Here is a 15,541-nt window from a genome sequence, read left to right as displayed (position 1 = left end):
TTCCAACTGCCATAGGTGGCAGCCCCAGTGTGTGAATCATGCATGGAGGGGGCAAGGTATGGACGCAGGACGTGATGACATTTGTTAGTTCCAGGCTGGAGAGCCTGTCACTTCTCCCTGTGTCCCCGACCCCGACCCCGACCCCGCCCACTTCTGCTCAGTGACTCCCAGCCAGGCCCACAAACGCTGTTCCTCAGGACTGTCCTCTCTATTGAAACCTGGAAGCCCCAAGGTTGGGACTTCCAGGGTGCATAAGGCGGGGAGTCTCTATGTGGTCTGACCAAGGGGGCTGCAAAGCTCTCTCCACCCAAATCCTTGCCTCTGGGTTCGTCCCCTCAACACAGCATTCCACCTCAGAACCCAGGAAGCTGGGGTTTGGACTCTTGCAGTGGCAGCTGTCAGAGCTCTGGGTGGATGGAGCCCGAAAGAGGTGTTTATAAGTCCGATGTTTGTAAATCCGGTGTGTGTGAGCTGGAGGCTCCTGGAGTTGTGCACTTGGGCCAAGTTGGTGCCTGAGCCACCCTGGACAGCCTACCTGCTCTCTTCCTCCAGGGAGCAGAAGCTGGGCCAGATCCAGGGCTTCCAGCTCCGGTCCAGGGCCAGCTGGTTGTTCTGGGCACAGCACAAAGGGCAGTGACCATTCTCCTTCCGGGGCAAAGGGCCAGAGCAAGGATCCCAGGAGATGGGATCTCCAGGACCCTTGTAGAGAAACAGCCCGAGGCCTTCCAGCCCCTGGCAGCTACTGCTGGGGATGCAGCTGTGAGCAAAGTAAACGAGGGGTGCAGTTCTGTGCAGCCAAGGACAGGAATTCTTTCAGGCGCTTGTGGGGCATTTACCCAGACCCAGTTGGGCACACACTGGGGCACGGTGACTTCTTCTGACCCTGGGTCTCTGATGAGCTCTGTCAAACCTCTCCCAGAAACAGGTACTCAGAGTTTTTCCCTCTTTTCTCTTCTAGCTTTATTAAGACAAAACAGTCCCATTTTGTACAGAACTGTGATTTATGTTTCATAATTTGCATAGCCAATTTCATGTCCTGAAGATGGCTCTATTACATTTCCAACACATACATTTTTCACATGTGGGGAAAGCTGGGGTTACTCATGCCCGCTCCCCAGCTTGTCTCCCCCTCCCCTCCCCCCATCTGATTATACTTCGTGATGAATCATCAGGACATGGAATTTCAGGAGTCTACAATTTGCTTTTTATTGGAACCTGCCGCGGGACCCTGGGGTAGACACTGGCCCTCGTGCTCCCTGTGGCCTGTGGGCCACTCAGTTGGAGAAGCGCAGCAACTCCTCATCTCCTGTGGACACAGAGAGGCTTGGGGAGTAGGTGTGGGGTCGTCCAAGGGTCTGTGGGTGGGGACGGTCAGGGGATGGGGATGCCTCATAGAGGAGGGACGGCAGCTTGGGCCGAGCTGAAGCCTGAGCCTGAGGCCAGAAACTTCTGCTTGCGGAGTGACTCGATTATCTCCAGAGTGCGTTCCACAGAATGATCTGATTTTTTGCCTCCTGATTTACTTTAGGTCCCATTTTCCCAGTGGGGAGATAAGGCACAGAAATCTTTAATGGCTGCTGTTCCCTGGAATGCTATTCCTGTTATCCTTATAGCATCACCACCATTATTGGTAACGGCTGCCGCTAGGTGGATATGGACCGTGCGAGGCTCTGTGAAGTAGGTACTTCGTCCCATTTTACAAAAGAGAAAACTGAGGCTCAAATTGACACTCAGTGTGGCCAGCCCAAATGTGGCAGTGCCGGGATTGGAGCCCAGTTCTGCCCCACTCAGCCTGTCCTGCCTTCCCTCTGCCTGGGCCCAGGTGCCCCATCCCAGCTGGGGTAAGGCCTCAGGCTTGGCCCCATTTTACAGGTGGGAAACTGAGGCCCAGAGAGTGGATGGGCTGGTCACCTGGTACAGAGTACAGAACTCAGCTTTCCAGACCCTCACCTCCTACCAGGGCTCCCCCACCTGGACCCCCATATCCCCCAGGCCCAGCCTGGCATTGTCGGGCCTCCTACCTTCACCAGGGATGCCACAGTACTCCTTGCACTCCTTCTCTGAGTAGAACTGGTTGCTGTTGCCCCTGCAGCCCCCGTAGTTGAAGAGGACGCACTTCCCCTTGACAGCATCAAACGCCCAGAGCTGGGTGGAGCCTCGGCAGGGGCCAGGGACTATGGGGAGATTGCAGGCCTCTGTGGAGTGGGAGGGAGGTGCAGAGCATTGGAAGTCCTTATGATTGCTGACCTGAGACACCCAGCAAAGGGCCTGAGCCAGGGACCCTGCGCATCCACAACACCTAGACCCCTTTTGATAGATTGAGAAATGGGACCACAAGAAGACATACGTGCCGAGGGTCACCCATACCCAAGTGTGCAATTCCTATGACTTCAGGAAACTTGCCCTGGAATTCCACCACTGGAGTATCCTCTCTTAGCTGCCTGTTCAGTAGGCAGGTGGTCTGTCTGGAGGAGAGGGTTGGGGGGCTCAGGGAGAGGTGGAGAGGTGGGGCCGCACTCACCCACCGTCCGGCAGGTCTGCAGACACTCCTTCTCCGAGACAAAGTTGTTGCCGTTCCCCATGCAGCCACCATAATGGAAGGTCTCGCAGGCCATGGATGAGCCGTTATAGAAATACCTCTGAATCATCCCCAGGCAAGGACCTTGTGAGTAGCCCAGCTGGCAGGAATCTGGGGAGGGGCAGATCAGCAGTGCTCACTGAATGCTGACTGTGTACCTGTCACCGGGCTGGATACTTTAACAGGTATCATCTCATTTAGTTTTCATCTCTGCATTAAGAGGAACGATTCTCAATTCATTTTAAAGGTAAGGAAATTGACTCCCTGAGAGGTAAAGTGACTTGCCCAGAGTTACACAGAGCTGAAATTCAAAGCCATATTTGTTGGACTCCAAAAACCCATGCTCATTCCATTCCATTACATGGGGAGTGACCAGCGACCCAGAGACCCAACATCCCCTGTGTTGGTCTTGTCTGCCCGAAGACTCTGTAAGGATAGTAGTTGATGATACATTCGCCAGCACCCATGCCAGCCAGCCTGACCTCTGCCTTACGTCCCACCCCCGTGCCTTTGCTCTCGTCATTCCTGCCCCTAGAATGCTAGAATGCCTTCCTCCCTAAAACCATATCTGGACACAGCATGAATTCCCCTTCATCCAGGAAGTCCTCCTTGATCACCTCGTCCTCCATTTTCTGCGCTCCCCCAGCCTTTTAGCTGACCCTCCATTTTGGGTCCCTCACTTTCTTCCTTGACTGCCTCCTCTACTAGACCAGAAGGTCCAAAAAGATGTGGGTGGTTTGTCTCCATGACCCCAATGCTCAGCACAGAGTCTGGGGTGGAGCAGGGTCAGGGTTCAGTGTTTGCTGAGAGATTTGGAAAGTGATCATGTTATCAATCACAAAAGGCATTCTCACGTTCTTGCCCATGTGCTCCCACAAGAGCCCTTAAGGTCAGCTCAGCAGGCTGTTATCCCATTGTACAGATGAGAAAGCCATGGCTAGGAGGCCACATAGTGATACAGACAGGCCAAGAACTCACTTCTCATCGTGGAGCTGAGACTTCCTAAGCTCAGGGACCATGCCTTACACTCCTCTCTCTCCCCCCATAACCGCTGGCACAGGGAAGAGTACTGGATTTGCCCTTTCTAGGCTCAGTCCTTGATTCTAGCAGAAAAATAAGAAAGACTTCACGGTGATGAGGGCAGCTGGGATGAGCCAACTGTGGACCCTTCCTCTCTGCAGTGTGGCAGAAGGGGATTAAAAAAAGGGGGTGATCATTACCTTCTTTCTTGCCAAAACCAGTTACTAGTTGTCCAGCCCCTGATCCTTCCTCTTCCTGGGGCAGAACAGCCCGCCGGGCTCTCTGGGGGAAGAAAGAGAAGAAGCTGTTGCAGGGACCTAGCCACTGCTGCTCCCCTATACCCCTGGAATATATAAACAAACCATTTGCTTTGGGGATCAGGGTGTAGACAGAAACACTACTAAATCGGTTAATGGCCTGTTTTCCCAAAAGCTTCAACCTGAATTCCAGAATAGGCATCACAAGATAGATTTCTGGTCTGAAATGACAAATCAGAACAATACCTACATATCCAGCTTCCAGTTGAAATGCCCAGAGGAATATAATACTGGAAAAGAAACCTAACCCAGAGTTGGGAACCAGGGAAGAGTAGCATTCCCATACTAGAAACTAAAAGGCATTTCTACACAAGGGAGTGGGAGTGGGAGTGACTTGCAGGAAGGGCTGACCAGACCATCGTTAACTGCTTACAGTGGAAAAGTCATGTGGAGAGTAAGAAGGGACCCCGAGTTGACCCTAATACTCCTAGATATGGGGGTGGGGGCAGGGACTGCAGAGCAGGGCAGGCTGCCAAAGCTGTCAAAAGGATCTCTGGGAGCAGAGTGCACTGAGGCACAGTCCCGGGACAATTACAGAAGGAGGAGCAGGGACACTGCCAGCCATCAGGCAGTCTTCCTGCCCACAGGTGAGACCTGGAATCTGAAAAGGTAAAACTGTAGTAACCTTCAACTTTTCCCTTCTCCTTTTAAGGCGCAACTGAAGCTGTGATCAGGGACTCCCACTGTCTACCAGAACCCATCTCAAGCTGGTTGCACATAGGTCTTCCTTGGTGAGGATGAAGGAAAAGAGAAAAATCATGGAACGAATTAAATAATGCAACGGCTCAGAAGAATCACACTGAGCTGGAGAAATATCTCCACTAAACACAGGGTGTAGGTAAGAAACAGAAGAAAACGTCAACCATCAATGAAATTCAAGATGGCATTGCATCAACATTAACAGGAGCCCACAGTTATGTAGATGAATAATATGGGAGAAGTAGAAAGTTACTGGAGATGAAAAGGATTTTGTTGAATGTAACCACACAGTAGGGATAATAAGCTGCAGTTTAAAGATTATGAGAAATAAACGCACAGAATAGGAATTCTAGAAGGAGAGGCAAACAATATAGAAATGATAGAAGAAAAGTTTTCCAAGTTGAAGAGAGACTTGAGTTGTTCAATTATAAGGGCTCAAAGGGAATGAGAGAAAATTAATGAAGAGTCCTATCTTGACATTTCCTAGAGACAAAGGATAAACAGCCTAGTAGTGGCCCTCAGAGTAAACGAGAGCATTTAATGACAGAAGCAGCAGAGCAATATCTAAAGGTTGTAAGAGGGTAAAGGTTGTAAGCCAGGGATTCTCCACTCAACCAGGCTGTTGATCATGTGATATAAACACAGAAAGATATTCTCAGACATGCAAAGATCCTGTAGTTTTCCACCATGTACCCTTCCAGAAAACAATTACTTACAGAAATATTCCCACCACTTGAGAAGGGAATCTAAATACAAGAAAATGCATGATGTGGTAGAAAAGAAATGATGGTAAACTAGAAAGCCAGTAAAATAGAGAGTTGAGGTTAAATTGTTGTTAAAATGGTCATTCAACTTAATGTAAATGTTGAAAGTAATTCTCCAAACAAAAGGTGGAAAATATAAACATCAATCTCAGATTATATCCACAAAAATGAGGATGTGGGAAGCCTGGAGGGAAGAAACAAAAAGTAAGCTGCATTTCTCTCTTTTGCAAGGGAAGTCATCAGTTATTGTTTCATTCTTGACATGGATGAAGAAGCACACATTCAGCTGACATCTGGATTAAGATGGCAGATTGAAATTTCCCTCAGAATTACCCTCTCCAAAACCGAGCCATTAGCAAAAAAATGAATTCAGAAATCCCAGCCCCCAAGTATTGATCAACACCACTGAAATGAGGAAAGGGGCACAATTTAAAGGAAAAACTAAAGCTCTCGATCCAATAATCTGGAGCTGAACAGGAAGGTCAGCAAGGTTCAGCTCCTGACCTGCCCTCCAACTCCCAGTCCTGGCAAGTCATCAAATTTCTGGTAACTCTCCCTAATACTCCCAAGTCCTGAGAGAAAAAAATTGTGGGGAACCCTATCTTTTTCCTCTTCTGATAGAGGAGTAGTGAAAATGATTCTGGGGAAAAAAAGAGGAAAATAGACTAGAGCCTGACTCTTTCTAAGTGAAGGTTCTGGGGCTACACAATCTAATGCTCCAGGGGGTGTCACTGAGGGCAGATGTACCTTGCTGCCTGCTCTGACTAGGTGGAATGAATCCCCATAGGATATTTATCAGTCCTTCCAAAGAGAATGCAAAGCGAGTGTATTCCAACCAACTCTGGACTTCAGAAAAGTGAATGGAACACAAAATACCCAGACCTTACTCTAAATTCGGGTGGGAGGGGACTAAGCTCATACTTGCAGGAAGAGAGCCAAGGAATAAATGAAACCTCCATGCCACCATATCAGAATAAACAGAAAATCTAGCTAAAACGGACTAAGCAGGAGTCAGATAAAAAGAATTGATACAGAAACTATCCAGACCCACTTCAGAAATGAATGAATAAGTAGCCTGAACTAGAGAAAGAGCCCAAGAGTCCAGTGGTGGACATGGTCATGAACTGCCAAGTCCTCCCATCCGCAATGGATTTATATTCCCAGCTACCCACTGTCAGCCCCTGTTGGAGACTACCTCAGCTAAGGGAGCCCTCTCATTCAAGATCGTGCTCCCTTCCCAGACTGATCAACATAGAGTATTAAGGCTCCATCCCTTGGCCCCATCATGGGACAACTCCCAAGGGTTGTCCTGGTTCCAGAGCTCCCTATAGGGTTGGTTGAGGCATTGTTGTGACTGCCCTGCAGCTCTCCTTCTTCCTCTGCCCAACCTTCCCTTTGTCTCTTCCGTCCATGTATGTAGATGTAGGGAACCCAACCTAGAAGAAAACATAACTCAAGAAGCAGAAGGAAATCCCTCTTTGGCCTCAAGTTATGGAATTACATAATAAGAACCTGCACGTATTAAGACAAGATTCAAAGATGACATGGTAAACGCTGACAGAATAAGACGAAGAGAGAACCCAGGCCTAAATAAACAAATTGAGAAGCAAAACAACATCAGTTCAAAGCTCGTGAATAAATCAGGAATAGTAAGGAGCAGAAAGAATAGATGCTGCTAAATAGAAGGATTGTCATAGAAGAGACAATCCCAGTGGATGCAAGTAAAAGCAATTTGAGAAAAGCTAGTACATGATGTAGGATAAAGATGCTCCAGGATGAGAGAACAAGTGTTTGCCAGACGGCAAAACTCAACAAAGCGAATAGAAGATGAATTCCATATCATGAAAGAGAGTTTCCTGAAATACAGTAGAAATGTCATCTGTGGATGGAAAGAGCACGGTGTATTCCAGGAAGTTTCGATATAGACGCTCAACCCCGAGACATGGCCTTGTTAAGATGCTGACTTCTTATCAAGGAGAAAGTCTGTCCAGGCATCTGAGCAGAAGAAACAAATTGCTTCCAAGGAGAAGAAATATCAGGCTGGCCTCAGGCTTCCCTGCCGCGATCATCAGTGTGGGAGAACAGTGGAGCAATGCACACAAAGCTTCTTCTGAGGGAGAGAAAACATGACCTAAGAATTTGACACTCAAGCGAAACATCCTTCAAGGATGAAGGAAATGAGCAGACATTCTCAAACAGGGAAGAATTCTGGGATTAAAACACCCATGAACCTTCCTTGAAAACAGCACTTGGTAAAAAAAAAAAAAAAAAAAAATGGCACTAAGAGATGAATAGAAATAATAACTCAGGAATAATAACTCAACAAGCTGTGTTATATTCACTAAGGGTGAATGTAGACTCCATTAAAATATAGAACTATTACTAGATGTCTGGGAATCGCGGTGACAGCAGAATGGGGATGGTATCAGTCTGGACAACGTAAAAGCAAAAGGGAAGAGAAGATGGAACCAAGTTTGGGAGTGAGGATGTCTGTCTTCCAAATCTTGCAGACAACAGATATTCTCTAAAAGTATACGTAGCGATGCCAGCCTCTTAAATAGTAGTTCATAACCTTGACTTTATTTAGAGCATTCTTTAAGAAGTAAATCTCTTGTGGATAATAAATATTTGAAGTTTTTTTTAAAACCTCAAACTTCAGGGCTTTTTTTTTTTCCTGTCATTCCGCACGGCTTGTGGGATCTTAGTTCCCTGACCAGGGATCGAACCCGGGTCCCCTGCAGTGGAAGTGTGGAGTCCTAACCACTAGACCACCAGGGAATTCCCCAGGGCCCTTTTAAATTCAAGTAAAACTACAAGGAATGCCTTTTAAAATGTGGAAATAGCATCTGTAATGTAATTCCGTTTAATAATAGCATATTTAAATCTGTTCCTCTCTCTATCCAACCTTCCTTCTCCAGGTGTATGCAGGTCTGCCCCTCTCCAGGTGTATGCAGGTCAAGATTACCGGAGTAATGTGACTGCTGGTAGGTGTTGGGTGGTGGAATTTTTTAAAACTTATTTTTTATACCTTTATACTGCACTGTTTTGATTCTTTATATTGATCGTATGTTAGTTTTATAATAACAATGGTAATTTTCTCTAAAAAATATGTAAGCAAACAAATATGTTAACAGTGTTAATTCTATGTAGGAATAAGGACATTATTGTCTCTTTTTTTGCTTTCTTGTATTTTTTCAAATTTTCAAGAATATGTTTCTAAAGTAGACATTACATGTATATATGTACTTACGTACACATACACATGTATAGGTATATACACGCACAGCAGTAGACTAAATTAGGATATATAATTTCCAAATAATCAGAGAAAGGAAGAATGAAGACTTAATATGGCAAAAGGCAGGAAAATAAAACAGAAGAAGGAAGCCCCGCAAATCAAAAGGCAGCACAGGAGAGTCATTGGTTGGAGAGGCTGCTTGCTCTCGGATTTGCGTTTTTTAGGGATCCATTGACTTTATTTTCATTTATTGCGTATCGAGTATCATTATCTCATTATTGAGTATGTCACTGCTTTTAGGCACTATGCTAAGACCTTTTCTAACATGTCACTGGATTCTAGCACCTGGAAGGTAAAGGTAATTACCCCATTTCACAGATGAGGAAAGTGACATCCAGATAGGGCAGCAGTTAGCCCAATGGCACAACATGCCCATCACTGCCTTCTCTCAACGACCCCACCTGCCAGCACAGCAGGGCCCAAGTGGGCAGGGTGGGGATGGGGTGGGGGGCAGAGGTACTCACCGAGAGTGGAGTGGGCGCTGGTTCCTGCTCCCCAGGGACACACTCACCTAGGGCAGAGGACAGGAGAGAGAGGGAATGAGACCCAGACATCCCAGACCCAGACAGGCTTTGTTTCTTCCATAGAGCTAATGACTACGTGTCAGGCGGGACGTGCGCTGGGACCTGTCTCGTGCATTAGCCCACTTCATGGATGGCTCCACCCCCATGGCTTGCTGCAGGTCATTTGTTGGAAAAGTGATAGACTGGTGGCTGCACCACCGTCACAACCTGCATCGTTTCCACCCCCAACCAGCATTTCACGGCTGATATCTATTGAGCACTTACTAGACACCGAGTGCGGCCGCTATTGTATTTAATGGCTTTATTTCATTGACTCCTCACAGCAACTTCTAAAGGAGGCATTATTATCCCCATTTTACAGATGAGGAAATGAGGCTCTGGAAGGGTGACCAGCCAGAAGCCACCCAGCTCAATCTGAACCTTGGTGCTCTAACTCCAGAGCCCAGGCTCCTAACCCCAACGCTCTATTGCCTCCCAAGAGGTAGCCATGGATTCTGGCTATAACCAAACTTGGACAGGTGGCAGCGGAGGGAACGCTGAATTGGGTCTACTCTCGGCTTCACCAGGTATGCTGTGTGACTTGGAGCAAATCCAGAGGCCCGAGCTGCCTGTTCTATAAAGAGGGGAGGGGGATCGTAGCCCAGCTTATCTCAGAGGGTTACGGGAAAGACCCAGGGACTGGGAAGATGTGCTCTGGGGGTCGTGAAGGATAAGACAGGGACAGAAACGGGAGGTGGGGTGGAGGTGTCACTTACCTCTGTCGGGCATCGTGAAGATGGCGTCCTCAGGGATGCCCACACCCAGGGCAACTTCCCTGAACTGCTCCAGCAGGGTTTCCCGAAGCTGTGGCTTCCGTCCTGCAAGTAGGAAGCAGGAGAGACTCCTAGAACCACAGGTACCTGGGCTGTCAGGGCCTGAGGTTATTTTGCCCAGGGAGTTTCATTTCGGGGAAGTTTGAAAACTGTTGGCCCAATTCCATTTCTTCGATACCCTTATGGAAACCTCAGCTCCAGAAGAGGAGGAGGTGTCCCTCCCAGGCTCCCCATTGGGTCTCCCAACTCCCCACACAGCTCTCTTTCCACTGGTTCTTTTAAGGACCCGAAGGCCCTGGAATTCTCTGGAATTTTCAAGATCAAAAGAAGAGGATTCTATCTCAAATGGGAGACTGAGCTCTACCTCCTCTAGGGAGAGTAAATGTTTTCACCTTTCCCTTAACTGGAGTTTTGTCAGAAGGAAAGAGCAAAACTCCCTGCTCTTCCCTACTCCATTTCCCTAAATCCCGGGTCTCCTCCCACCCGCAGCTCCAACGAGTGTATCATGTTCCAGGCCTTTACCATAGAGTTTGGCAGTAATGGTGGGTCCATGGCGGCGGCTGAATTTCTTGGTCAGAAAAATGGCATACTCATCATAGTTGGTGTGGACCACATAGGACTCCATGGTGATGTTCCATTCTGCATGGAAGATGCAGGAAGACAAAAAGATCAGTGGTCAGAAGGCTTCTAGCCTGAGATCCTTCACCTATTCACCCACACGTCATCTATTCATCCATCCTTCTGTTCACCCATCCCTTCCATATATTTATTATCCACCTTCACTCTCTCTCTCTCTCCATCCATCCATCTCCTCCATATATTCATCATTAATTCAACCACCATCATTCCATCCATCCATCCTCATCATATATCAATCCATAAATTCATCCATTTTCTTTTTCCTTCTTTTTCTTTCTTTCTTCCTTTCTTTCCTTCTTTCCTTCCTCCCTTACCTCCCTCTTCCCTTCCTCCTTTCCTCCATCCATTAATCCATCAATTTATCTATTAAATGACTGATTGACTACCCCACTAATCTACCATCATACTTATATTCACTTACCATTTTTTAATTCTCTCATTTATTTATCCAACCATTCATCTACCCAAACATTCAACCCCTGACACGATTATTTGATGCATAGAGCAAATTCAGTAAACATCTGCTGGATTAATGATTAAATTCATGTCCAAGTCCCTCTATCACTTGGCACCATACACACTGTGTATGGTAGATGCTTAGCAAATTGTTATCAGCTGACTGCAGATGCCTAACACGAGAACTGATGAAATCTTGATGTTATCCTCAGCATTCAGCACCATCACTCAAATTCTGGATGAGCACGTGCATGGCAGGGCAGGGGCGGGGGGAGGGATAGAGAGAGAAAAAGAAAGAAGGAGAGAGAGAAGGAGAAGGAGGGGGACATTTGGAGGGAGGCTAGATGACTGCAGAAAAATGGGAGGAAAAGTTGTAGGGGCAGAGAGGGCTGAGGCAGAAAGAAAGAGAGCTTAAGACATCAGGTATCTTTTACCAAAGGAGGGAACTGTAGATGTCTCCTTTGACTCAACTTACTGGGTTTGTGATAGAGGAACTTTCCATCAGTGCCTGTTTTCTCATAAGCCCCAGAGATCGCCTCACAGACACCTTTCCTGGAAATGAACAAACCAAAAGGAAGGTAACTTCTGGCAGAGACCATGGTCCTGACACCCCACTCTCCTGCAGGGTCCTTCTAAATGCCTTTTTTTTTTAAATTTGGAAAGTAACATTTCCAAATATCTGGTTTAATTCTCACACCAGCCCTGGGAGACACAAGTTTCACATGAGGGAACAGAGGGACAGAGAAAAAAAGGGACTAATCCATGCTAACCTCTTGGTAAACCCAGCACTAAAAATCAGCTTCCTTAAGCAAATCTGCACATCATACTTAGGCACCGTGAAGTCAGAATGATGAATTAACACATTAATTCATGTATTACTTTGTGTCTCTCTTGTCTCTCTCTCATTTTCCTCATCTGAGAAATGGGGATAATGATAGCTTCTACCTCACATGGTGGTTGTGAGGATCAACTGAGATACTATATGCAAAGAGCTTAGAGTAAACACTATGCACTTATTAGGTATTATTGTTACTATGATGATTATTTATCTTATTAATATTTAATGAGCAGCATCTATGTGCCAGGCACTGTGCTACATGCTGGGGATACAGAGGAGGGCAGGACAGACCCTGTCCCCTCATGGAGCTTATAATTGAGTGGGGTGGGTGGGCAGGCCAGGGGCAGATGCAGTCAGTGTGAGAATTGCCACAAGGGGCGGGGTGGAGCCCGAGGTGCTCCGAGAACACAGAAGAAGGCATGTAACCTGAACCTGGGTTGGGGGGAGTCAGGGAGGACTTCCTGGAGGAAGTGACAAAGAACCTGAGTCCTGAAGGATCCATAGGAATTAGCGCAGGGAGGTGGGGAGAGGTTTTCCGGATAGAAGAAACATCCGATGCAAAGGTCCAGAGGATGGAGGGTTCCAGGGACTGAAAGAAGGCCCACTTGGGTGGGTCACAGAGTACATGGCAGAGAGTGGGTCAGGGAACAGTGAGTGCTTGGGGGTCGGGGGCAGGGGGTGCTGGAAGGCCACGTTGAAGGAGTTGAATTTTATTCCCAACGGCGATAGGGAGCTCTGGAAAGGTTTAAGCAGATTTGAGCTTTTGAAAGGTCTTTCTGGCTGCCGGGTGACGAAAGGATTGGATGGAAAGTTGGTGATTAGAGGTGGGAAGAAGTGTAGAGAGGCTACTGTAGACAACCAGGAAAGAAAGGGAGGTGGCTTGGTCCAGGGTGGTGGCGGTGAAGAGGAGACAAGTGAACAGACTGGAGGGATTTAGGAAGAGCAGGGACAGGGCTTGATGATGGATTGAATGGCCGTGGCCGTGGAAAGAGGAGTCTAGGACAGCCGCCTCCCACCCAGCTTTCCAAGATGGGGGCGGGGGAGAAGTGCCCTTACTGAGCTAAGGGACACCCCAGGAGCAAGAGCAGGTTGGAAAGCAGGCACAGTGTTGGGGGCGTTGCCCTTGAGGTGGAGGTGGGACAACTAGCAAGGGCTGCCCTGCTGGAGGGCGGCAGAGAGGTCTGGAGCTTAGGGCCGAGTCCTGGCTGGAAGTGGAGACCTGTCACTTTCTAGGATGGGGTGGTGACGGAAGCCAGGGCAGGGGGTGGGGTGGAGGTGGGTCCCCACTCACCGCCAGTGAGTATTAGTCACGCTGATCTCCCTGTCTGTTGCGCCCTCTCCCAGCAGCAGTGAGCTCATGGTCATCTTGTCCTTGAATCTCTTCAGCCATGGGCAGGTGGAACCCACGGCCACGTGGAACCATTTCCCGTAGATCTAGGAGGCAGCCACAAACTCTGAGGATCTGGACCTCGAGGAATATTTGGAGGACATCTGTCCCCCTCCCTCCTCTCAGTGACTTCTCCTCCTAAGTGATCATCCTTGTCTTACAGGTAATTGGAGGCTACAAGGCTTCCAGGGCGGATGGAGCCCTGATGGAGGAATTCCAGGCATTGCGGCCAGCTTAGGAAGGAGATGGGCAGCTGGGCCCCACCTCGCTGGCAGAGGGCCTGACTCTGCTGAGATGCAGGATCTGGGCTGCTCACCTGGACGGGGTCCAAATCTCCAGGCCCTAAGGTCATCATCAACCACCGCTCCCCAAAAGCAGTCCTGTCTTCTCCTCCTCCGGGGACAGGGTGCTCACCACCTTGCACACAGCCCATACCTCCGTGTTAGGAAGTATCTCCTTTCCCTAAGCTGCGTCTGACCCAGGGCACGCCTGCCGCCTCTTGCTCCTGAAAGGGCCCTCAGGTACCTGCAGACCCTTCGCCATCCCTGCCCACCAGAGACCCTCTCCTCACGCCTCTCCTCCACAACCCTTCCTCATCCCTGGACATAAGCAAAGTCCTCAGGCCAGCACGGCTACAAGGGTCTGACGGAACCCAGGATGGTGGTAGAGGGGGCAGGCCCCGTTCAAGGTCACCCAGCGCTTCGGGCAGAGCTGGGGCTGGAGGGCTGACTCCCCACACACAGCGCCCTGCCTGGGCCTCTTAATCCCACCAGCCTGACCTCTGTCGTGCTTCTCGTCTCCCCCTAATAGGGCGGAGGACCCAGGACGGGCTAACAGAGATGCTACGAGGACTTGAAGGTGAGGACTTGAAGGTCGAAGGGCTGCGGGGTGGAGGGTCACAAAAACCTCGGTGCTGCTGGGGACTGCAGGGCAGCAGTCGGCACCGAGCCTTTTCTGGGTGGGTTCTAATCAGAGCACGGGAACCCGAGGAGGCAGGTTCAGACGCGAGGACCTTTGACTCAGAATGTCAGCCTGGAGGCCCACAGAACGGTGCATGCAGCATTGTAGCTTCAGCAAATCCCTGAGAGTCTGGGCAGCAGGAAGGGCCCTGAGGGACCCACGCGTGGAGTTCCAGATGGGGAGACTGAGAGCCCGGGGCCTAGGACTTGCCCCTCCCCGCCCCCAGCAAGGCCCAGCCGCTCGGACACCCTGCCATTGCTGCCAGAGAGGCCAGCCTTACCCTAGACAGGTCGAAGTTCTCCTGCACTTGGATGTCGTCGGGCAACGTTGTCACGGGGCTGGCACTCACCGCCAGGCAGGCGGTCAGCTGCAAGAGCAGGGCCCCAAGACTCTGCATGGCTCTGGGCTCCTCCGCCTGGGCTGTCACTCACGGGCTCCGTCTGGGGACAGAAGATCCACCACCTCCCTGCACGAGGCAGCTATGGACTGGGGCTGGGGAACGGGCCTGTGGCTGTAGATGACCTTGCTGTTTGCTCTGTTCAGCCGGGACCAATCAGGGCCCCAAGGCCAGGGCCAATCGATCCCTTGTAGTGCTCAGGCCGGGGTCAGGGTCCCGAGGGGCCAGGGTGGCTGCTTCAGAGGAGCTGCTGGCCAAATGCAACCCGGTCCTGGTGCAGCCGGGCGCTAGGTTCAGGCCCCACAAAGGCTTCCCCAGAAACTCCTCACCTGTCCCAGGTGGGATGAAGAGACGGGCAGCCCCTGGCCCTTCCCGCTGGGTCATTCCACCTGTGAGCCAGGAGGACAAGCCTGACTGGCCCATTTCTCACATGAGAAAACTGGGGCCCGGGGAGAGGAAGTGACTTAGCAGAGACAAGAGGGAGGTCTGTGGCAGAGCCAAGACGAAAGCTCAGGTGTCCTGTCCCCAGAGTTCCTTCTCTGACTCGTGGCTTCCCACAACCCTAGCAAATAATAGTAGAAATGATGATGTTCACAGCTTCCATTCACTGAGCGCCTGCTATGTGCCAGCTGTATACCAGCACTTTACACTGGCCACGGAATTGATCATCCCCACAACAACCTCATCAAGTAGGTGCTATTTTCCCCCTTTATAGGCAGGGCGTTTGAGTCTCCAAGAGGTAAAGTGACTTGCCTAGGGTCTCCCAGCTGGGAAGCAGCATTGCTGGGAGAGGCAGCATCTGGTGGTGGCCGAGAGCGTGGACTCGGGAGCCAGACTGCTTTCTGTGCCCCT

The 15,541-nt window shown here is 49.5% G+C and overlaps 1 protein-coding gene across 1 annotated transcript; it reads right to left on the bottom strand.

Moving 5' to 3' along the window:
- Window positions 1-943: 943 nt before the first annotated feature.
- On the bottom strand, window positions 944-14,778 carry AMBP (alpha-1-microglobulin/bikunin precursor). The gene is made up of 10 exons (XM_082618714.1): window positions 14,573-14,778; window positions 13,237-13,379; window positions 11,583-11,659; window positions 10,535-10,651; window positions 9,956-10,057; window positions 9,141-9,187; window positions 3,799-3,880; window positions 2,522-2,689; window positions 2,022-2,195; window positions 944-1,306 (listed from the first exon to the last, which is right to left on the bottom strand). The coding sequence occupies exons 1-10, from the start codon at window positions 14,687-14,689 to the stop codon at window positions 1,275-1,277; spliced, it is 1,059 nt and encodes a 352-aa protein (XP_082474840.1). The 5' UTR covers window positions 14,690-14,778; the 3' UTR covers window positions 944-1,274.
- Window positions 14,779-15,541: the final 763 nt, after the last annotated feature.

Source organism: Mesoplodon mirus (assembly GCF_964341445.2).
Source record: "Mesoplodon mirus genome assembly, chromosome: 1".
Taxonomy (NCBI): domain Eukaryota; kingdom Metazoa; phylum Chordata; class Mammalia; order Artiodactyla; family Ziphiidae; genus Mesoplodon; species Mesoplodon mirus.
The sequence above is the reverse complement of the archived record's forward strand: the minus strand, read 5'-3'. Positions and strand labels throughout refer to the sequence as shown.

Coding starts and splice junctions, on each gene's coding strand:
- AMBP (XM_082618714.1), bottom strand. CDS start 14,689: ATGCAGAGTCTTGGGGCCCTGCTCTTGCAGCTGACCGCCTGCCTGGCG. Junction 11,660..13,236: donor GTGACTAATACTCACTGGCG/GTGAGTGGGGAC, acceptor GTTCATTTCCAG/GAAAGGTGTCTGTGAGGCGA. Junction 1,307..2,021: donor CTGTGGCATCCCTGGTGAAG/GTAGGAGGCCCG, acceptor CTGTGTCCACAG/GAGATGAGGAGTTGCTGCGC.